Source organism: Pseudophryne corroboree, chromosome 8, assembly GCF_028390025.1.
Source record: "Pseudophryne corroboree isolate aPseCor3 chromosome 8, aPseCor3.hap2, whole genome shotgun sequence".
NCBI classification, from domain to species: Eukaryota; Metazoa; Chordata; class Amphibia; order Anura; family Myobatrachidae; genus Pseudophryne; species Pseudophryne corroboree.
In genome coordinates, this window is record NC_086451.1 from 350637786 (window position 1) to 350661019 (window position 23234).

At 48.5% G+C, this 23234-nt stretch overlaps 1 protein-coding gene across 2 annotated transcripts in view; it reads right to left on the bottom strand.

Annotated features, from left to right (window-relative positions):
• Window positions 1-23234, bottom strand: part of STK26 (serine/threonine kinase 26) — a 208185-nt gene that overhangs the window by 32990 nt on the left and 151961 nt on the right. For both annotated transcript variants that reach the window (XM_063937499.1, XM_063937500.1), the window contains exons 4-5: window positions 19918-20026; window positions 19674-19831 (exon numbers count right to left, since the gene is read on the bottom strand). In XM_063937499.1, the coding sequence (XP_063793569.1) occupies window positions 19674-19831; window positions 19918-20026 (267 nt within the window). The remainder of the gene's footprint in view (window positions 1-19673; window positions 19832-19917; window positions 20027-23234) is intronic.

Genomic DNA, 23234 nt, shown 5'->3' on the forward strand with positions numbered 1-23234 from the left:
TCCTGTACAGCAAATCTCAGGAATGCCTGATGAGGTGGAAATATTGGAACATGAAGGCACGCATCCTTTATGTCTAGGGAAACCATAAAATCCCCCCCTTCCAGGCTGGCAATGACCGCTCTGAGCGACTCCATCTTGAACTTGAACTTTTTCAAGTATAGGTTCAGGGATTTTAAATTCAAAATGGGTCTGACCGAACAGTCTGGTTTCGGGACCACAAACAGGGTTGAGTAATATCCCCTCCCCTGTTGCAGTAGGGGAACCTTGACCACCACCTGTTGAAGATACAATTTTTGAATTGCATTTAACACTAACTCTCTCTGAGGGAGAAGCTGGCAGAGCTGATTTGAAAAACCGGTGAGGGGGGACCTCTTCGAATTCCAGCTTGTATCCCTGAGAAACAATTTCTATTGCCTAGAGATCCACCTGTGAGAGAACCCAGATGTGGCTGAAAAGTCGAAGACGTGCCCCCACTGGAGCGGACTCCCTCAGGGGAGCCCCAGCGTCACGCGGTGGATTTTGCAGAGGCCGGGGAGGACTTCTGTTCCTGGGAACTAGCTGTGTGCAGCTGTTTTCCTCTGCCCTTACCTCTGGCAAGAAAGGACGATCCACGTACTTTTTTGCTTTTATTCGAACGAAAGGACTGCATTTGATAATGAGGCGCTTTCTTAGGCTGTGAGGGAACATAAGGCAAGAAATTAGATTTACCTGCCGTAGCTGTGGAGACGAGGTCCGAGATGCCTTCTCCAAATAACTCCTCACCTTTGTAAGGCAAAAACTCCATATGCCTCTTCGAGTCGGCATCCCCCGTCCACTGTCGGGTCCATAAGACTCGCCTAGCGGAAACAGACCTAGCGTTTATTCTGGAACTTAGTAAACAAACATCTCTGAGCATCCCTCATATATAATACAGCATCTTTTATATGCCCTAGGGTCATTAAAATGGTATCCTTATCTAGGGTCTCAATCTCCGCTGATAAGGAATCAGTCCATGCAGCCACAGCACTACAAACCCAGGCCGACGCCATTGCCGGTCTAAGTATTGTACCAGAAAGTGTGTAAATGGACTTCATGGTAACCTCCTGCTTGCGATCAGCAGCATCCTTGAGGGTAGCCGTTTCTTGGGATGGCAGCGCTATCTTTTTGATAAGCGTGTCAATGCCTTGTCCACCTTAGGAGAGGATTCCCATCGTATCCTATCCTTTTGCGGGAAAGGATACGCCATAAGAATCCTTCTGGGAACCTGCAGCCTCTTGTCTGGGGTTTCCCAAGCCTTTTCGCATAATTCGTTCAGCTCATACGAGGATGGAAAGGTGACCTCAGGCTTTTTCTCTTTATACATGTGTACCCCCGTGTCAGGGACAGGGGGTTCCTCTGTAATATGCAAAACCTCTTTTATTGCAATAATCATATATCGAATACCCTTAGCCACTTTTGGCTGTAATTTTGCATCATCGTAGTCGACACTGGAGTCTGAATCCGTGTCGGTATCTGTGTCAATTATTTGGGATAGTGTGCGCTTCTGAGACCCCGAAGGACTCGGCGACATTGGGACAGGCATGGTTTGACTTCCTGACTGTTCCCTAGCCTCAGCTTTGTCTAATCTTTTGTGCAATAAATTCACATTAGCACTTAAGACATTTCACATATCCATCCAGTCAGGTGTCGGCGCTGCCGACGGAGACCTTGCATTCATACACTCCCCTCCTCCTCCTCAGGTGAGCCTTCAACCTCATACATGTTGACACACGCGTACCGACACACCCCACACACAAAGGGAAGCTCTTTTCTGAAGACAGGTTCCCCACCAGGCCCTTTGGAGAGACAGAGAGAGAGTATACCAGCACACACCCCAGCGCTATATGACCGAGGAAAAAACACAGACGGTTTTACCCAGTAGCGCTGTTATAACTTTATACACGCCAATTATGTGCCCCCCCCCCCCCCCCCTCTTGAAAAACCCACTGTCACCGTCAGTAAGCAGGGGAGAGTCCGGGGAGCTTCCCCTCAGCGCTGTGCTGTGGAGAAAATGGCGCTGGTGAGTGCTGAGGAAGAAGCCCCGCCCCCTCGGCGGCGGGCTTCTGTCCCGCTCAAAATCTATCAAAACATAGCGGGGGCTCTTTATATACATGTATGTATATAAAGTACATAGTGTGTGAGGTGAATGGGAGCAATGGCGCACAGCTTCACCGCTGTGCGTTACCTCTATGAAGATCAGACGTCTTCTGCCGCCTCTGAAGTCTTCTTTCTTCTCATACTCACCCGGCTTCTATCTTCTGGCTCTGCGAGGACGACGGCGGCGCGGCTCTGGGACTGACGGCGAGGATGAAACCTGCGTACCAATCCCTCTGGAGCTAACTGTGTCCAGTAGCCTAAGAAACAGGACCTTGAAACTCAGAGAAGTAGGGCTGTTTCTCTCTCCTCAGTCCCTCGATGCAGGGAGTCTGTTGCCAGCAGGCTCCCTGAAAATAAAAAACCTAACCAAAATACTTTCTTACAGGAAACTCAGGAGAGCTCCCTGCAGTGCACCCATCTCCTCTGGGCACAGTATCAAACTGAGGTCTGGAGGAGGGGCATAGAGGGAGGAGCCAGTGCACAACCAGAGCCTAAAGTCTTTCTTAAAGTGCCCATGTCTCCTGCGGAGCCCGTCTATCCCCATGGTCCGTACGGAGTCCCAGCATCCTCTAGGACGTTAGAGAAAAAATAAGATTTTACTTACCGGTAAATCTATTTCTCGTAGTCCGTAGTGGATGCTGGGGACTCCGTAAGGACCATGGGGAATAGACGGGCTCCGCAGGAGACAGGGCACTTTAAGAATGAATTTGGATACTGGTGTGCTCTGGCTCCTCCCTCTATGTCCCTCCTCCAGACCTCAGTTAGAGAAACTGTGCCCGGAAGAGCTGACCGTACATGGAAAGGATTTTGGAATCCAGGGAAAGACTCATACCAGCCACACCAATCACACCGTATAACTTGTGATAAATTTACCCAGTTAACAGTATGAACAACAACAGAGCATCAGATCAACCCTGATGCAACTATAACATAACCCTTATGTAAGCAATAACTATATACAAGCATTGCAGAAGAAGTCCGCACTTGGGACGGGCGCCCAGCATCCACTACGGACTACGAGAAATAGATTTACCTGTAAGTAAAATCTTTTTTTCTCTAACGTCCTAGTGGATGCTGGGGACTCCGTAAGGACCATGGGGATTATACCAAAGCTCCCAAACGGGCGGGAGAGTGCGGATGATTCTGCAGCACCGAATGAGCAAACACAAGGTCCTCCTCAGCCAGGGTATCAAACTTGTAGAACTTTGCAAAAGTGTTTGAACCCGACCAAGTAGCTGCTCGGCAAAGCTGTAATGCCGAGACCCCTCGGGCAGCCGCCCAAGAAGAGCCCACCTTCCTTGTGTAATGGGCTTTTACTGATTTTGGCAGCGGCAATCCAGCCGCAGAATGAGCCTGCTGAATCGTGTTACAGATCCAGCGAGCAATAGTTTGCTTTGAAGCAGGAGCACCCAGCTTGTTGGGTGCATACAGGATAAACAGCGACTCAGTTTTCCTGACTCTAGCCGTTCTGGCTACATAAACCTTCAAAGCCCTGACCACATCTAGTAACTCTGAATCCTCCAAGTCACGAGTAGCCACAGGCACCACAATAGGTTGGTTCATATGAAAAGATGACACCACTTTTGGCAGAAATTGCGGACGGGTCCGCAATTCTGCCCTGTCCATATGTGACAAAGCCGCTAATTCTGACACACGCCTAGCTGAAGCCAAGGCTAATAGCATGACCACCTTCCACGTGAGAAATTTTAACTCCACGGTTTTAAGTGGCTCAAACCAGTGTGACTTCAGGAAACTTAACACCACATTAAGATCCCAAGGTGCCACTGGAGGCACAAAAGGGGGCTGAATATGCAGCACTCCCTTTACAAACGTCTGAACTTCAGGTAGAGAAGCCAGTTCTTTTTGAAAGAAAATGGATAGGGCCGAAATCTGGACCTTAATGGAACCCAATTTTAGGCCCAAAGTCACTCCCGACTGTAGGAAGTGAAGGAAACGGCCCAGCTGGAATTCCTCCGTAGGGGCCTTCCTGGCCAACACCAAGCAACATATTTTCGCCATATACGGTGATAATGTTTAGCCGTCACGTCCTTCCTAGCCTTTATCAACGTAGGAATAACCTCATCTGGAATGCCTTTTTCTGCTAGGATCAGGCGTTCAACCGCCATGCCGTCAAACGCAGCCGCGGTAAGTCTTGGAACAGACAGGGCCCCTGTTGCAACAAGTCCTGTCTTAGAGGCAGAGGCAATGGGTCCTCTGTGAGCATTTCTTGCAGCTCTTGAAACCAAGTCCTTCTTGGCCAATCCGGAACAATGAGTATTGTTCTCACTCCTCTTCTTCTTAGGATTCTCAGCACCTTGGGTATGAGAGGAAGAGGAGGAAATACATAGACCGACTGGAACACCCACGGTGTCACTAGTGCGTCTACAGCTATCGCCTGAGGGTCACTTGACCTGGCGCAATACCTCTTTAGCTTTTTGTTGAGGCGGGATGCCATCATGTCTACTTGTGGCAGTTCCCACCGACTTGCAATCTGCGTGAAGACTCCTTGATGAAGTCCCCACTCTCCCGGGTGGAGGTCGTGCCTGCTGAGGAAGTCTGCTTCCCAGTTGTCCACTCCCGGAATGAACACTGCTGACAGTGCTCTTACGTGATTCTCTGCCCAGCGAATAATTCTAGTGGCTTCCGCCATCGCCACCCTGCTCCTTGTGCCGCCTTGGCGGTTTACATGAGCCACTGCGGTAATGTTGTCTGACTGAATCAGCACCGATCGGTCGCGAAGCAGGGTCTCCGCTTGACGTAGGGCGTTGTATATGGCCCTTAGTTCCAGGATATTGAAGTGAAGGCAAGTCTCCTGACTTGACCACAGACCTTGGAAATTTCTTCCCTGTGTGACTGCTCCCCACCCTCGGAGGCTTGCGTCCGTTGTCACCAGGACCCAGTCCTGAATGCCGAATCTGCGGCCCTCGAGAAGGTGAGCACTCTGCAGCCACCACAGGAGAGACACCCTGGCCCTGGGGGATAGGGTGATCAGCCGATGCATTTGTAGATGTGATCCGGACCACTTGTCCAACAGATCCCATTGAAAGGTCCTCGCATGGAACCTCCCGAAGGGAATGGCCTCGTATGATGCCACCATCATTCCCAGGACTCGCGTGCAGTGATGCACCGACACCTGTTTTGGTTTTAATAGGTCTCTGACCAGTGTCATGAGCTCCTGAGCCTTCTCCATCGGGAGATAAACCCTCTTCTGGCCTGTGTCCAGAATCATGCCCAGGAAGGGCAGACGAGTCGTAGGAATCAACTGCGACTTTGGAATATTTAGAATCCAGCCGTGCTGTTGTAACACTTCCCGAGAGCGTGCTACGCTGATCAGCAACTGCTCTCTGGACCTCGCCTTTATGAGGAGATCGTCCAAGTATGGGATAATTGTGACTCCTTGCCGTCGCAGGAGCACCATCATTTCCGCCATTACCTTGGTAAATATTCTCGGTGCCGTGGAGAGACCAAACGGCAACGTCTGGAATTGGTAATGACAATCCTGTACCACAAATCTGAGGTACTCCTGATGAGGTGGATAAATAGGGACATGAAGGTAAGCATCCTTTATGTCCAGAGACACCATAAAACCCCTTCCAGGCTTGCGACGACCGCTCTGAGCGATTCAATCTTGAACTTGAACCTTTTCAGGTATATGTTCAGGGATTTTAAATTCAATATGGGTCTGACCGAACGTCCGGTTTCGGTACCACAAACATGGTCGAATAGTAACCCCTTCCTTGCCTTGTTGGAGGGGAACCTTGACCACCACCTGCTGAAGATACAATTTGTGAATTGCAGCTAACACTATTTCCCTCTCTAAGGGGGAAGCTGGCAGGGCCGATTTGAGGTAACGGTGAGGGGGCATCACTTCGAATTCCAGCTTGTATCCCTGAGACACAATCTCTATAGCCCAGGGATCCACCTCGGAGTGAGCCCACTTGTGGCTGAAATTTCGGAGACGCGCCCCCACCGGGCCTAGCTCCGCCTGTGGAGCCCCAGCGTCATGCGGTGGATTTAGTGGAAGCCGGGGAGGACTTCTGTTCCTGGGAACTAGCTGTATTGTGCAGCTTCTTTCCTCTACCCCTGCCTCTGGCAAGAAAGGACGCACCTCGGACTTTCTTGCCTTTTTGTGATCGAAAGGACTGTATCTGGTAATACGGTGCTTTCTTAGGTTGTGAGGGAACATATGGCAAAAATGTTTACTATCCAGCCGTAGCTGTGGAGACCAGGTCCGAGAGACCCTCCCCAAACAACTCTTCACCCTTGTAAGGTAAAACCTCCATGTGCCTTTTTGAGTCGGCATCGCCTGTCCATTGTCGAGTCCACAGGACCCTTCTGGCAGAAATCGAGATTGCATTTATTCTAGAGCCTAGTAGGCGAATGTCTCTTTGAGCATCTTTCATATACAGGACAGCGTCTTTTATATGCCCCATGGTCAGCAATATAGTATCCTTCTCCAAGGTATCAAGTTCCTCAGATAAGGTATCTGTCCATGCTGCTACAGCACTACACATCCAGGCCGACGCAATCGCCGGCCTTAGTAAGGTACCTGAATGTGTATAAATGGACTTCAGGGTACCCTCCTGCTTTCTATCCGCAGCATCTTTTAGGGTGGCCGTATCCTGTGACGGCAGGGCTACCCTCTTGGATAAGCGTGTTAAAGCTTTGTCTACCCTAGGGGAGGATTCCCAGCGTAACCTGTCCGTTGGCGGGAAAGGATACGCCATAAGCATCCGTTTGGAAAACTGCAGTTTTTTTATCTGGAGATTCCCAAGCCTTTTCACATAACTCATTTAGCTCATGTGAAGGGGGAAAGGTCACCTCTTGCCTTTTTTCCCCATACATATAAACCCTCTTGTCAGGGACTGGGGTTTCCTCTGTGATGTGCAACACATCCTTCATTGCTATAATCATATAACGGATGGCTTTAGCCAATTTAGGCTGTAACTTTGCATCATCGCAATCGACACTGGAGTCAGAATCCGTGTCGATATCTGTGTCAACAATTTGGGATAGTGGGCGCTTCTGAGACCCTGACGGCCTCTGCGACATAGGATCAGGCATGGGCTGAGACCCCGGCTGTCCTAAGGCTTCAGCTTTATCCAACCTTTTATGCAAGGAAGTAACATTATCAATTAAAACCTTCCACATATCCATTCAATCGGGTGTCAGCGCCGTCGGCGGCGACCCCACATTCATTTGTTCCCGCTCTGCTTCCACATAGCCTTCCTCGTCAAACATGCCGACACAAGCGTACCGACACACCACACACACAGGGGATGCTCTTTTTGAAGACAGTTCCCCCACAAGGCCTTTTGGAGAGACAGAGAGAGAGTATGCCAGCACACACCCCAGCGCTATATGTCCCAGGAATCACACAGTAACTTAGTGTTAACCCAGTAGCTGCTGTATATACTGTTTTTGCGCCTAATTTATGTGCCCCCCCCTCTCTTTTTACCCTCTTCTACAGTGTTTCTGCAGGGGAGAGCCTGGGGAGCTTCCTCTCAGCGGAGCTGTGGAGAGAAAATGGCGCTGGTGAGTGCTGAGGAAGAAGCCCCGCCCCTCAGCGGCAGGCTTCTGTCCCGAGTTTCTGTGTAAAAATATGGCGGGGGCCCATGCATATATACAGTGCCCAACTGTATATATGCCCACTTTTGCCTAGAGGTCTCTAATTGCTGCCCAGGGCGCCCCCCCCCTGCGCCCTGCACCCTACAGTGACCGAAGTATGTGGGTGTAGTGTGGGAGCAATGGCGCACAGCTGCAGTGCTGTGCGCTACCTCAGTATGAAGACTGGAGTGTTCTGCCGCCGATTTCGAAGTCTTCTTGCTTCTTTCACTGGCTTCTGTCTTCCGGCTCTGCGAGGGGGACGGCGGCGCGGCTCCGGGATCGGACGACAAAGGGTGAGATCCTGTGTACGATCCCTCTGGAGCTAATGGTGTCCAGTAGCCTAAGAAGCAGGACCTATCTTCAGTGATTAGGGCTGCTTCTCTCCCCTCAGTCCCACGTAGCAGAGAGTCTGTTGCCAGCAGATCTCTCTGAAAATAAAAAAACCTAACAAAATACTTTCTTTTATAGCAAGCTCAGGAGAGCTCACTAAGTAGCACCCAGCTCATCCGGGCACAGATTCAAACTGAGGTCTGGAGGAGGGACATAGAGGGAGGAGCCAGAGCACACCAGTATCCAAATTCTTTCTTTAAGTGCCCTGTCTCCTGCGGAGCCCGTCTATTCCCCATGGTCCTTACGGAGTCCCCAGCATCCACTAGGACGTTCGAGAAACTAATTTAATTTAACTTATATACTTAACACTTAAACATTCCTTCATGGCTCATCAGGTCCTGTTTGACTGTTTGCGCAGTGTGTCTTTTTAAACGCGAATATGTGACTTAGTCACGACGAGACAAAACTGCTTCACAAGACTGCACTGAATAATGTGGTGTATGGCACTTGCACATCTGTGTGTGACTTGAGTCTGAATCTGTATATGTATATGTATGAATTAAAACGTTGAGGTGGCGGCCGCGGCTTTTTTTTCCAAGCCAGGTTATGCTTTGTATACAAACTCAGTTGTATACAAGTGTCGCTTATCAAATTAATCAGTGCAGTCTTGTGTTGTATTGCATTGCGTCTAAGATGCACATTTGGGTTAGACACGAAAACACTACCTTGCACCGCATGGCGTATTGAAGCTAGGCATATGAGAACACGTCTGTATGGTCCACTTATGTAAATTTACACCTGCACCTTTGTATAATAAATGGTCTTTTCCCACAGCATTGGTAACACATTTAAACTAGCGTTTTAAAAACATTAACTAAAGCTTTAAAGAACTCCACCAGATCATATAGACCGATGAGCAGAAACCATAAGTCTTGGAACTTGTGGTACATGAAGACATCATAACTTACCAATGAATAGATGCGAGGACAGACTTCCCTCACTGTAAACATGAGAATATGCTTTAGACTTCATTAGGACAATTCTCAATGATGTCAGCAAAGTGCCACCAAGATATTTGGAATGGAGGCACCTAGCAGCCAATTGCCCTTTGTACCCCAAGGAGGTGCATGGGAAAATCAGCGACGCTCGGCTATGGAACATAACAGACAATTGAACACACCACTGTGAAATAACCCACTGCAATGCTGTCCAATTGTTTAACAAAACATATCTCCTGTAACATCAAGTGGAAATAAACCAAGGCAGCAGCATAATCTCTCTAGATAAAGGCTAACAGATTATGCTGTGATGGTTGCCAAGCAAAGTTGCTTTTGATGTTTGAGTGGATCGTCTAGTATAACATACATCCAGCCATAATATTAAATACAAACTGCTTAATATTGTATAAGCCTCCTCATACAGTCAAAGCAGCTCTGACCCGTCAAGGCATGGACTCCACAAGACCTCTAGAAGTGTCCTGTGGTATCTGGCACCAAAACATTAGCAACAGATATTTTAAATCCTGTAAATTGAGAGGTGGAGCCTTCTTGACATGTTTCACAAATTATAAAATTTTTGCGGTGTGGCAGGGAGCATTGTCAAAGTAACATCCTCATGAACATAAGGATCCAAGGTTTCCCAGCAAAACATTGCCCAAAGCATCACACTGTCTACGCCGGCTTGCCTTCTTTCCATAGTACATGCAAGTGTGCCAGCTCTTCCCCATATAAACAATGCACATACAACCAGCCGTCCACAGGATGTAAAAGAAAACATGATTCATTAAGACCAGGCCATCTTCTTCCATTGCTCCATTTCTAAAACGGACTTGCTCATTGTGGGCAGTCTGACCAGTCTGTGGCTACATTGCCTCATACACAACAAGCTGCGATGCAATTTGTGTTCAGACACCTTTCTATTGTAGCCGGCATTAACTTTTTCAGCAATTTATGCTACAGTAGCTCTTCTGTGGGATCGAACCAGATAAGACTAGCCTTCTCCCTCCAGGCACGGCAATGAGCCTTGGGCTACCAGGACTATATTGCCACTTCACCTGTTGTCCCTCGTTTGACCAATTTTGGTAGGTACTAGCCACTGCATAGAGAACATGCTGTAAGACCTGCTGTTTTGTTGATGCTTGTCTAGCCATCACAATTTGGCCCTTGTCATTCAGATTCTTACATTTGCCTTCCATAACTTCAAAAAAACAGAGTCCATTTGCTGCCCAATACTGTATGTCACCCATGGCTGATGGGGGTACACACAAGAGACCAAAATTATATAATTAGAATGCAGATAGTGAAACATTGAGAGTAGACTCCTATAAAGCTCTACAGAAAATAATAATTAATATTCCATCTCATCTGAGAGGTATCTCTGAATCCTCTTTTGGTGGGGTGTAAGACAATACATAAGATGTAATACTGAAGTCTGGCCACACTGAGGAGGGAACTTTCCTCTATCATCTGGGAGTCAGGACCCCCAGGGAAGAGAAAGACTATTGTGCAACATCTTTTCGTTATTGAATAAAAAAAGGCTAATCTGGAAGATGAGTGGCATTCTTTAGAGGCAGTGATGTCTGCTGCCCTATTCACAAGCAATGACGTTGTGTAGTCTCCATTGGGACTCGTCAATATTTTTTCTCAAACAAACAATATGGGGGGGGGGGGGGGGGGTGGGGGGGAGGGGGTTATGTCAATGGTTTCTCCCCTTGGCCACCACTATATGGCACCCAATGGAGCAATTCAATCGTTGCTCCATTTGGGAACGATGAGCAGAAAGAAAACACATGAGCTTGCAGCCCAAACCATGTTGGCGGGCAGAAATGTGACATGTTTGGGCACCCAAATGGCACTTTTTGCATCGCGGTCAGCACTTTGGTCAAGCTTAGCAGTTTTACATAGCTAAAACCAACCTGTCAGGGCGCGATCAGATCATCGGTCACAATAACGAGTTTTATGGTAAGAGCTTACCTTTGTTAAAACTCTTTCTGCGAGGTACACTGGGCTCCACAAGGATAGACATGTAGAGTAGGATCTTGATCCGAGGCACCAACAGGCTGAAAAGCTTTGATTGTTCCCAGAATGCATAGCGCCGCCTCCTCTATAACCCTGCCTCCCTGCACCGGAGCTCAATTTTTAGTTAAACAGCCCAATGCAGTAGCAGGAAAAGAGACGACAACGGTTAGTAGCCACATACACCACACTCTCACGACAGGAGAAGTGTCAGCGGCTAATGCCATACCAACCCAAAGAAGCTAAGTGCGTCAGGGTGGGCGCCTTGTGGAGCCCAGTGTACCTCGTAGAAAGAGTTTTAACAAAGGTAAGTTCTTACCATAAAACTTGTTTTCTGCTGCGGGGTACACTGGGCTCCACAAGGATAGACATAGGGGATGTCCTAAAGCGGTTCCTTATGGGAGGGGACGCACTGTAGCGGGCACAAGAACCCTGCGTCCAAAGCATGCATCCTGGGAAGCAGCAGTATCGAAGGCATAGAACCTAATGAACGTGTTCACAGATGACCACGTAGCCGCCTTGCACAATTGTTCAAGGGTCGCACCACGGCGGGTCGCCCAAGAAGGTTCCACTGACCGAGTAGAATGGGCTGTAATGTGAGCAGGAGCAGAGAGGCCAGCTCTCACATAAGCATGTGCAATCACCATTCTAATCCATCTGGCCAAAGTTTGCTTGTGAGCAGGCCAGCCCCGTTTGTGAAATCCAAACAGCACAAAGAGAGAATCAGATTTCCTAATAGAAGCAGTTCTCTTCACATAGATACGGAGAGCCCGTACCACATCCAAAGACCGCTCTTTGGAAGACAGATCAGGAGAAACAAGTGCCGGAACCACAATCTCCTGGTTACGGTGGAACGAAGAAACCACCTTAGGTAAGTATCCGGGACGAGTCCTAAGAACCGCCCGGTCACAGTAAAATATCAGATATGGGGAACTACAGGACAAGGCACCCAAATCCGACACTCTTCTAGCTGAGGCAATAGCCAGCAGAAACACCACCTTAAGGGAAAGCCACTTAAGATCAGCTGAACCAAGAGGTTCAAACGGAGACTCTTGTAACGCCTCCAAAACCACCGACAAGTCCCAAGGAGCCACAGGCGGGACATAGGGAGGTTGGATACGCAACACACCCTGGAGTAAAGGTATGCACATCAGGTAAGGTCGCAATTTTTCTCTGAAACCACACAGACATGGCAGATATTTGAACCTTGAGGGAGGCCAGACGCAGGCCTAAGTCCAGGCCCTGCTGAAGAAAAGCCAACAACTTGGCTATACTAAACTTGGAAGCGTCATAAATCGTTTGTTTGGTACGCATCTAAGTAAGAATGCCAGACCCTATAGTAAATCCGAGCCGAAGCCGGTTTCCGGGCCTTCAACATAGTTTGAATGGCCGCCTCAGAAAACCCTTTAGCCCTTAAGACGGAAGCTTCAAGGGCCACGCCGTCAAAGACAGCCGGGCTAGGTCCTGGTAGACACAGGGGCCCTGAAGGAGGAGGTCTGGGCGTTGTGGAAGTAGAATTATACGCTCTGACGATAGGCCTTGCAGGTCTGAGAACCAGTGCCGTCTGGGCCACGCTGGAGCTATGAGAAGCAGATTTCCTTTTTCTTGCTTGAACTTCCGAATTACCCAGGGCAGGAGTGACACCGGAGGGAACACGTACGGCAGCCGAAACCTCCACGGCACCGCCAGCGCATCCACAAATGCTGCTTGAGGATCCCTTTTCCTTGCTCCGAAGACCGGAACCTTGTGATTGTGTCGAGGCGCCATCAGATCTACTTATGGAAGGCCTCTTTTCCACTAGGAGTTGAAACACTTCTGGATGGAGGCCCCACTCGCCGGCATGCACGTCCCGACGACTGAGAAAGTCCGCTTCCCAATTCAGGACTCCCGGAATGAATATTGCCGATATGGCCGGTAGATGGCGTTCCGCCCAATGTAGAATCCGTGAGACTTCCTTCATTGCCAAACGGCTTCGAGTGCCGCCTTGATGATTTATGTAAGCCACTGTGGTGGCGTTGTCCGACTGTACTTGAACAGGACGGTTCGGAATTAAATACTGGGCCAGGTTCAATGCATTGAAGACCGCCCGCAATTCCAGAATGTTGATTGAGAGGAGGGACTCCTCCTTGGTCCACCGACCCTGAAGGGAGTGTTGCTCCAGCACCGCACCACAACCTCTTAAACTGGCATCCGTCGTCAACAGGACCCAGTTGGGTATCCAGAAGGGACGGCCCCTGCACAATTGTTGGTCCTGGAGCCACCAGAGCAGCGACAGACGAAACCTCCGGAGTCAATGAGATCATGCGAGACCTGATCCGGTGAGGCAGGCCGTCCCACTTAGCTATTAGCTTCTGGAGGGGGCGAGAATGGAATTGAGCATACTCCACCATGTCGAATGCTGAGACCATGAGGCCCAGCACCTGCATCGCCGAGTGTATCGACACTTGCGGACGAGAAAGGAAGCAACGAATCCTGTCCTGAAGCTTCAGGACTTTCTCCTGAGACAAGAACAACCTCTGGTTGTGAGTGTCCAATAGCGCTCCCAGGAGCAGGGACCAGGGAGGATTTCTTCCAGTTGATGAGCCACCCGTGGGCTTGTAGAAACCAGGCCGTCATATCCAGATGACGTAGGAGAAGTTCTGGGGAATTTGCCAGGATTAACAAGTCGTCCAGATACGGTAGTATCCTGAACCCTTGACGGCGGAGTACTACCGTCATCACCGCCATAACTTTGGTGAAGACTCCTCGCGGAGCCGTAGTTAAACCAAAAGGTAATGCCCGAAACTGGTAATGGAGGTTGCCAATCGCAAACCTCAGGTATTGCTGATGTGACGCTGCTATAGGAATATGCAGGTAAGCATCCTGTATATCCAGGGAGACCATGTAGTCCCCAGGCTCCAAGGCCAGAATGATAGAGCGAAGGGTTTCCATACGGAACTTGGAGACTCTCACAAACTTGTTCAATGCCTTGAGGTTGAGAATGGGCCGGGAGGACCCATTCGGTTTCGGGGAATAGTACCCCCGGCCCCTCTGCGCAAGAGGCACCTGTACTACGACTCCTGTATCCAGGAGGGTCTGTACCACCGAATGTAGTGTGTTTGCCTTTGTCTGGCAAAATCGATGAGGGGGTCGGTTTTTGAAGGCTATGGCGTAACCTCGTGTCAAAGTCAGAAAAATGTCTCTATGCACGTTGCCATATTTGCACCGCACACTGGTCCGTGCTGCGCATGCGTACGCTCTCCCGTGAAGGCGCATACCCGCAATAGCGTGCACTCGCAGGCGCGGTATGCGTATTTACGGTAGAGTTTATGTAGTCGTAGCGTGCGACTCATTCGTTACATATTTTCACAATTAATGTAGTTTATAGATCATGGTCCCCTTGATAGATTCTGAAAGTTTGGTTAAAATAGAAGGTCCCTGGTTAAAGGAATCCCTCTTTGTATTGTACGAAGGGTCTGACAGGAATCATACAGCAGTGTTTGGTACCCATCGGAAGAGTATTTAATTAGTAATATTCCGGTGTTGGTTTGGAGCGTATTAATCGCTCGTGCGAATAGTTATGGACATAAGAAGTTTATGTCCATTTCTATTATTTACACATACTCAGGTATGCGGCGGGAAACCCAGTTTCCCACCCACCTGAGCTGTTGGAAATCGTCACAGCCCACCTGTATGAATCACCCTATGACCTTTTGTTATGATGCAGGGCCGAATTCCTTCGGCCAATGGACAATGGGATTGTAGGACCATGAGATTGCATTGTGTGTGGGGCATAAATAGGCAGGCCGACCACATCCAGCTCTCACTCTCTCTCATCAACGGTTATCTGCTGATAGCCGGGAGCTGGATATCGAGGCGCAGGCGATCATACCCTTTGTGCGTAAGTTTCTCTCCGTAATCATTGTCTTTCTGTGAGCCAATTTCTCTCATCTCTCTCTCTCTCTCTCTCTCTCTCTCTCTGTTCTGTTCTCTCATATCTCCCCTAGACTAGGCTAGTATTGTATTGTATTAGATAGTATTGTATTGTATTGCATTTAGGTCAGTGTAGTATTGTCTTTTTGTATTTATTGTTTAGTTCTGTGGTTAGGAAGTCTTTGTTATATTGTAGTGTATCATTTGTACTGTTATCCCCTTTTTACAAGTATATTAGATATAATACAGTTAATAGGCTTTGGAACCTAAACCAGTATCTGTGTATTTTCTATAGTGTTAAGTGTTCACTTGAGCGTCGGTGACGCTCAAGCAGCTTTGTAGTTAGTCAGGTTACACAAGGTTGCACTTACACCCTGTACTCACATTAAGGTATTCTGTGTATTTCTTTGGTATAAGGTTTAGACATAAAGGTATAGCATTGTGAGCGTCTGCACCGCTGGTGACCTCCTCGTGGTCTCGAGCGTAAGCTACGCCATAGCGAATCATTACTCTAGTCATAGCCAATAACGTGTCCTGTGATCCCTGGGCCGTGAGCGAACGTGACGCTTGAGCGTCTCGCCTACGGCTGAGCGATCGTTACGCAACTAGCGTACCATTACGGTACTTCTTAAGTAAACAGCGTACAGTGTTCTTAGCTTCATAAAGGGTTGTTTATACGACAAAGGAATTTAGCATTGTCACTCGAGTGACTACTTCCCGTACCCAGGCATCTGAAGTTGTCTTCAACCATTCCTGGGTATACCCTAGAAGCCGGCCCCCCACCCTGGGATCCCACAGGGGGAGGCCCACCCCGTCATGCGGCAGGCTTATCGGTCTTGGAAGCTGGCTGACTGGCTGCCCAGGCTCTCTTAGGGTTTGGCTTACCAGGTTTGGAAGTGCGGGCCTGCTTGTTGTACGCCTGACCTTTTGCTTTACCTGAAGGACGAAAGGGGCGAAAGGAAGTACCTTTAGCCTTCGACACAGAAGGAGTGGTACTTGGCAGACAGGCAGTTTTGGCAGTAGAAAATTCAGCCACTATCTTATTTAAGTCCTCCCCAAACAGAATATCTCCCTTGAAAGGGAGTACCTCCAGGCTTTTTCTAGAGTCCAGATCCACAGACCAGGATCTCAGCCACAATATCCGGCGAGCCAGGACTGACGTAGTAGAGGCCTTGGCTGCTAGGATACCGGCATCAGAAGCCGCCTCTTTAATATAGCGAGAAGCTGTGACAATATATGACAAGCATTGTCTAGCATGGTCAGAAGAGATTTCAGCTTCTAAATCCAATCCATGCTTCAATAGCCTCTGCAGTCCATGTTGCTGCAATAGTGGGCCTTTGTGCAGCACCCGTAAGGGTGTAAATCGCTTTCAGACAACCCTCCACACGTTTATCCGTAGGCTCTTTTAGAGACGCGACAGTAGCAACAGGTAGAGCTGAGGAAACCACCATCCTAGCCACATGTAAGTGTACCGGAGTAGGCGTTTCCAAATTTTTAGACAGCTCTGGTGCGAGGGGATAGCGAGCCAGCATCTTCTTTTGAGGCACAAACTTCTTACCCGGGTTTTCCCAGGATTCCCGACGTATATCCACTAGGTGGTCAGAGTGAGGTAAAACTTGTTTAACCACCTTCTGACGCTTGAACCTATCTGGTTTCTTTTGAGGGACGGATGGCTCGGGATCATCCGTAATCTGTAAAATCAACTTAATAGCCTCCAAAAGATCAGGAACATCCACATGTGAACTACCCTCCCCATCAGTAGTATCTGTGTCAGAATCTGTGGGGTCAGTGTAAAGTGCAGTCTTCATCAGACGAGGTGTCAGTGACAGCAGTGGATTGTGAGGAGATAAGAGATCGCTTAGTGGACCCCCTTGGGCTTGGGCGAGCGAGGGTCAGACTTTTTAGTAGTCAGGGACTGGTTCAACTTCAATTGAGCAGATAAAACGTCCGCCCAAGGCGGGTTAGCTGCAGGGACCACATACGGTTGTACCGGCATAGGGGGTCCCATAGGGGGTGTTAGTTTATTAACTAGCGTGTGTAGAAGCGGGGAAAAAGCGGCCCACGGTGGGTCATTATGTACCTCCGTTGCCACAGCCCCACTGGGGGGCAAGGAGCCGCCAGAACCAGAGCCCACAGCTGCTATATTCTCCTCACAGGGATCTGTGGCTTCAGCAACACCGACAGTGTGTTCAGCCCCAGAACCGTTACCCTCAGAAGCAGACATGATGTAACTTGCAGTACACAGTACAATTGGCAGCAGCACAATACCTCTTACCCAAACCCCTGCACAGTGTAGTCAGCACTAGCAGAGATAAAGGAGAGATATGGTGACTAAAATCACAGAGAAAAATACGTATTAAAAGTATATCTTTGTGAAAATCCTATATAAATATAAAACCTGACACACCAAGCACCCTCAGGTTATAGAATATAGGGATAGCAAGTTGAGTGAGAGACACGAAATGGACACCACTCAGCAAGCTAATGCACACACATAGTCACAGTTTGTACAATGCAGAGGTTATTACCAACAATAATACTGCACTGGACTAGCTTATATATAGCTATGTAGTCAATAGATATAACACTGCACAGTAAGAACTGGATGTATATCACAGGGTAATTGTACTAGAAAACCCTGACTAAATGCACTCTCTTAACTAACACTGTCTAAAAGACAGGTAGAATACTAGAGTGTCATGTAAAGTCACAGCACTGACAACCAGGCGGCTTTACACAGGAGGATTTGCCCAAGCAGTCCCAGGAACAGTGAAGCTGAGAGAAATGGCGCCCAGACACTGACGGGGAGTGAGGGAGACACAGATATGCAGCTCCAGGGCGGGAACATTTGCGGGAAATGGCGCCCTGGGGCTGGGGGAGGGGCTTCAGGTCTAAGCCAACCACCGGGTACTGTGGGCTACTATTAAAACGGTTTAGAGAGAAAACCTGACCTGCGCCCATGCCCTGGTGATCTAGTGGGATCACCTGTACTGCCACAGTGTCCACCGTCAGTGCGCGCGGCCCGCCTCCCACTGACCGCGCCAGATCGCAATAAAGTACGGGTCCCGCAAGCGGGGCCCACTCACCACCTCCCGAAGCGCGGCCACGCAATCCCGGAGAGCCCCCGTCGTGTGTGCCTGACCATGAAGAAAACCGGAGCCTCCTGCTGTAGTTACCCGGCAACCAGGGCTTGGGAGTGTACAGCGCCGCTGGGGAGAGCTGGAGCTACAGCAGTGAATGTCTCTGACATTTACACACCGCTGCTGCCCTTGTAGTCTTCACTTTTTCTTCAAAAAAGCTCTTCTTAGGGCTGCCTGGAGCAGCCCCTCTGTTATGTGCCTGCTATCTGCGGCACCAACTACAAAACTGAGCTCCTGTGCAGGGAGGCGGGGCTATGCATTCTGGGAACAGTCGAAGCTTTTCAGCCTGTTGGTGCCTTGGATCAAGATCCTACTCTACACCCCTATGTCTATCCTTGTGGAGCCCAGTGTACCCCGCAGCAGAAAAACAATTGAATTCCACGCCTAGTGTATAAAGGCCTACTGTATGCACAATATACAGTATTAGATACTGTTAAAGTCGAAAAATATTGCAGAACACGGTCCTGCGCATTGCCGCGTGGTATGGGTATTTACGGCAGAGTTTGTGTACGCATGGAGAGCCATCAAAACACATTACATATTTAATCCAAATAGTGCACAATGTACACATAGACTCCTTGCACCACATCAGAAAGTTATAGCTGTTTAAATGGTTGCAGAACAAAGAGATTCACCTTTACAGGATAAGAGGGGACAAACTAAGGTTATAAGGTGGTATTTGGTATCCAGCTGTAGGGTATTTTAAGGGTAACATTCCAGTGTTGGTCTGCGTAAGATCGCATGTTCCTGCGGATAGTTATGTGCAGAAACAGAATATAGATATAAACTGTATTTACTGTATATTATGTATGGAGCGGGAATCCAGAGGAGACCACCCACCAGAGCAGTTGAGAAAGACATCGCCTACCTTTTCAAATCAACCTATGACCTCTCCTGTACTGTAAAAGTGCATTCCTGTGTCCAATGGACAAAGGGATTACAGTATCCATTGTATTGCTTTTGGAAGACTTGTATAAATAAAGCCTGCTGCAGCCCGGCCTGACACAAGACTCACAACGATATCTATTTGATAACGGAGGACCGGACCGGGAAGCGCACGCGAATATACTCGCGTATGTACATTGACCTGTAGCCATTATTCTGTTATATTTTCTTGTATTGTAGTGTATAATTTGTATTATAAACCCCCTTTCAGAAATAATCCACTGTGGTGTCGGAACCTAGCGGTAAAATCACAATTGGTGTCGTGTCCTCATTGCCCTGCTAAGGTTTAAAGTGTATTATTATTGCATTACTGTAGAAGGTTAAAAGTGTATCTCTGGGTGTGTACGCGCTGTGAGTACTTTGTACCGTCAGCGCAGCGTGTGTACGCAAAGTCCGTACCCTGTACGGGACTCTGTATGCTAATAGCGTAGAAGGTGCGTAGTGTGTGAATTAAGTATTGCGGCCGCTGCGGCTAAAGGTTTAAAGTGTATTTAAGGTATGTTTAAGGTATAGCTTTCATTCCTGTAAAGATAATCAGCTTTATCAATACACACGCATATAAACATATATGCAGCAACCATAAAAGGTGATCACAAATATCCTTCCTTACCTTTGAATCATAGGCAGACTGTTGTATGACTTCGGGCGCCATCCAAAAAGGTGTCCCTACAAATGTATTTCTTTTAATCTGTGTATCGGTCAGCTGTCCAGCTACACCAAAGTCAGCTAGTTTTACATCTCCTTGTTCTGAAAGCAGGACATTGGCAGCTGTAAAACACAAGACAACATGAGCTGGAACGCTCCCCCGCAGCAGTCAGAAGGTAAACGAATCATAAAACATGACTTGCGCCTACCTTTGATGTCCCTGTGAATTTTATTCTCAGAATGCAGATAATCCAAACCTTTTAAAATTTCTTTCAACATGGTTGCAATTTGGAACTCATCAAAAGGCCCGACACGCAGCTGAAGGGGGGAGAGAAAAGAAAAATAGCATGAAGAAACCCTAATAGAGGAAATACACATTCTGTCCCAAAGGTTCTAGTCTCAAATTTAAAAAAAAAAGGCAACCTGAACATAAATTACACTGCATAAAATACAAATACTAGTCATCAATCAGATTTACTTGTGAAGTTAGCAGGTTCTGTTTCTAGGCTCTCGGAGTCCAGAATCTATATACGGCAGGAGTGCACAGACACATTATACAAGTAAATGTGTTTATGTTTAATAAAATGTTACATTTATTATGTGACCTTATTATCTACTATGATTGCTCTCCGGGCCAGCTGTTTCCATGTGGTCTGAAATCACATGGGTTAAAGCGGAAGCAAGTTCACAGAAATAGGCCATTGGCTTGTGCAGGTGACCTGGGTTAATAAACACACATTCTTGGACTTTGCTCTGAGATCTGCATATTTGTAGTGTTTGAGTCTATTGGGGAACATTCCTCTAAAACACAATAAAAACCAGGCAACTACGTTTCTGTAGGTGGTGTAATCAGAAACTCATTTGGAGAGTAGAATGCTACACACAAATAGAAACCAGTCTTCCTATGGAAATGCATGATTTATTTGCGACGAGGACTTCTGCGAATAACCGAACAGCTGCTGGAGAGCTGCCTTTGCTACATGGCTGTGGACAGTTAAGTCAACAGCCAGAGAGCTTGGAACTGCCAACCTCTGGGTTAGGTAGGTAAACAAGAGACATGTGTCAGCACTTGGACCTTTTTTAGCCTGTATGACTGCAGTGACCATGTATAAAGAAAGCCTGTATTCAATACAGTTCAGAAAGCCTGACCAAGTCTGTTTGAGGCAGGAAACTGCAGCCATGCTCATTCAGAAGGATAAACGTGGCACACGTTGCAGGCGGCCACGGTGTGAAAGGGTCTCTTTATTTCACGCAGGTATGTTGGGCCCAGCCTCTGGAAAACAGCGCTCAGTAAACAAACTATAAAACCCTCATTTAGTTTCCTTACCAGTCTTAAAAAGAGCAATTGGCAGGATCTTTGTGGAACAACAGTGTAAGCCTGTCTCCTAGTTTTCTTATTTAAACCAAACAAGGCCACTTATGTTCTGCACCTCTATGGCTATAGGTATGGAAATCTGAAGCTGCTGAAATGCTGCTTTGTGTGCAATGTTTTCCATTCAATTCTCAGCATTATGGTAATTTGGAAGAAATGTAGCTCTGATTCCATTCAACCTCAAAGAACATATGTATTTGGGTATAGACAAACATATGCTGCTGCCATATAGGTGTTGTTCTGTTAACGAACAGCCAGATTCCACCCTCCCCCGTTTCACACTATAAATGGATTGTTGGCAGTGCCTCTTATCAATGCAACATACTTTAGTAGTGAAAATAATGCTTAACATCTCATTCCCCCACTTAGTCACACAAGGGAGGCAGACAGACAGTTCAAACATTAATTGCTCCACAGTATTTCATGTCACAGTACAGCTCATCCAGTGTATGCAGAGCAAGTGACATGACTTCTAACGTGCCATTCATTACTATGCATACGTGTGGACGGATTACAAAGTAGCCATTTAACATGCAGATGTTTTAATGTTTATCCAATGCTACCCTAAGGTAAAATATACAACTACTAGGTGATTCATTGCGCCCTACGGGCGCTCTTCACACCGTCGTGAGGGGCTACAACCCCCTAAACCCTTGCACACCCTTGTGGCGCGCAATATTTTTTATTATATGGTGTATTAGCTCCAATCATAATTTTGTGAGTGGTTAAATATTGCACGGACAAAGGACATGCGATGGATAAGGGGTCGAAGCCCCTTGCAACGGCGTGAACAGCGCACGCAGGGCCCGATGAATCACCTAGTAGGTGCTGTGGTTGGGGGAGTGGCAAGTACGGGAAGAGAAGCGAATGGGGGAGGGGGTGCTGTGGGTGGGGGAAGGGCGGGTGCGGTGGTGCTGTGGGTGGGGGAGGGGCGGGTGCGGTGGTGCCGCGGGTGGGGGAGGGGCGGGTGCAATGGTTAAGGGGTCGTAGTCCCTTGCAACGGCGTGAACAGCGCACGCAGGGCCATATGAATCACCTAGTCGGTGCTGTGGTTGGGGGAGTGGCAGGTGCGGGGGAGACGCGAATGGGGGAAAGGGTGCCGCAGGTGGGAGAGGGGCAGGTGGGGCGGAAGGGGTCCGAAGCCACCGCGGGTGGTAGAGGGGAGGTGTGGGGGTACCGCAGATGAGGCCTGTGGGTAATGCTTCTCCCGCTTCTTCTCCTGGAAGCAGCTAAGCTGCTGTCCTCCCTTTGGCAGTGGCTCTCCTGGAGACTCGCACAGCAGCCAAGCAGCCAGTCACTATCGTTAGCGCCGGTGTCCAAACGCGCTGCATTACAGGGAAGAAGATGCACTCAAACTACAGTTCCCAGCAGCCCTTATCGCTGGAATGCTCTGGCACTAAGGGCTGCTGGGAGCTGTAGTTTATTTAGTGTATGTACTTCCCTGTAATGCAGCGCGTTGGGACACCAGCGCTAACAATAGTGACTGGCTGGCAGAACTGACTGGCTGAATCAGTGTAAAAGGTGAGAGTGCTGTGCATTGTCCGTGACACTGCACACCCACTGCACTCCACAGCAATGTCACATTTTACATTGATTCAGCGTCCAGACATGACCCTCCGTGATATCACCCACTCTATCCGTTAGATTAGCCATCTCGGGGCTTCCAGGCCGGCAGGCCAGGTGCTCTGTTGCGGAGTCAGGGCCTCTGGGGATCTGGGCGCGGCTGTGGCGGGGAGGCACTTCTGTGACATCAAGCGCAGAGGAGGATCTGGGGCTCAGAGTATGCGGCGCAGGGATGGCTATGAAAGCCTTCCGCTGCGCGGCTTTCATACACATCTATGCCGTTGGCCGCAGCAACTTTTGTTGCTCCTGCGCCGCGGCTAGGGAGTGGGTATTGTTGATGACGGCGGGGGCAGGGCAACTGGCAGCAGGACATGGGACGCTTCAGTAAAAGGATTTTTTCCCCCCTATCTACAGCGCAGAGACTTGCTGCAGATGCAGTAGCATACCCTCCAACTGTACCTTTTTTATGGTTTGTACCAATTTTTGGTTCTCCAAACTTCCATTGAAAGCATAGGAAAAGGGGCATGGCCACACCACTGTACCCATGGCCACGCCCCCTTTTCGAATTTGTACCGATTTTTATATGTAAAT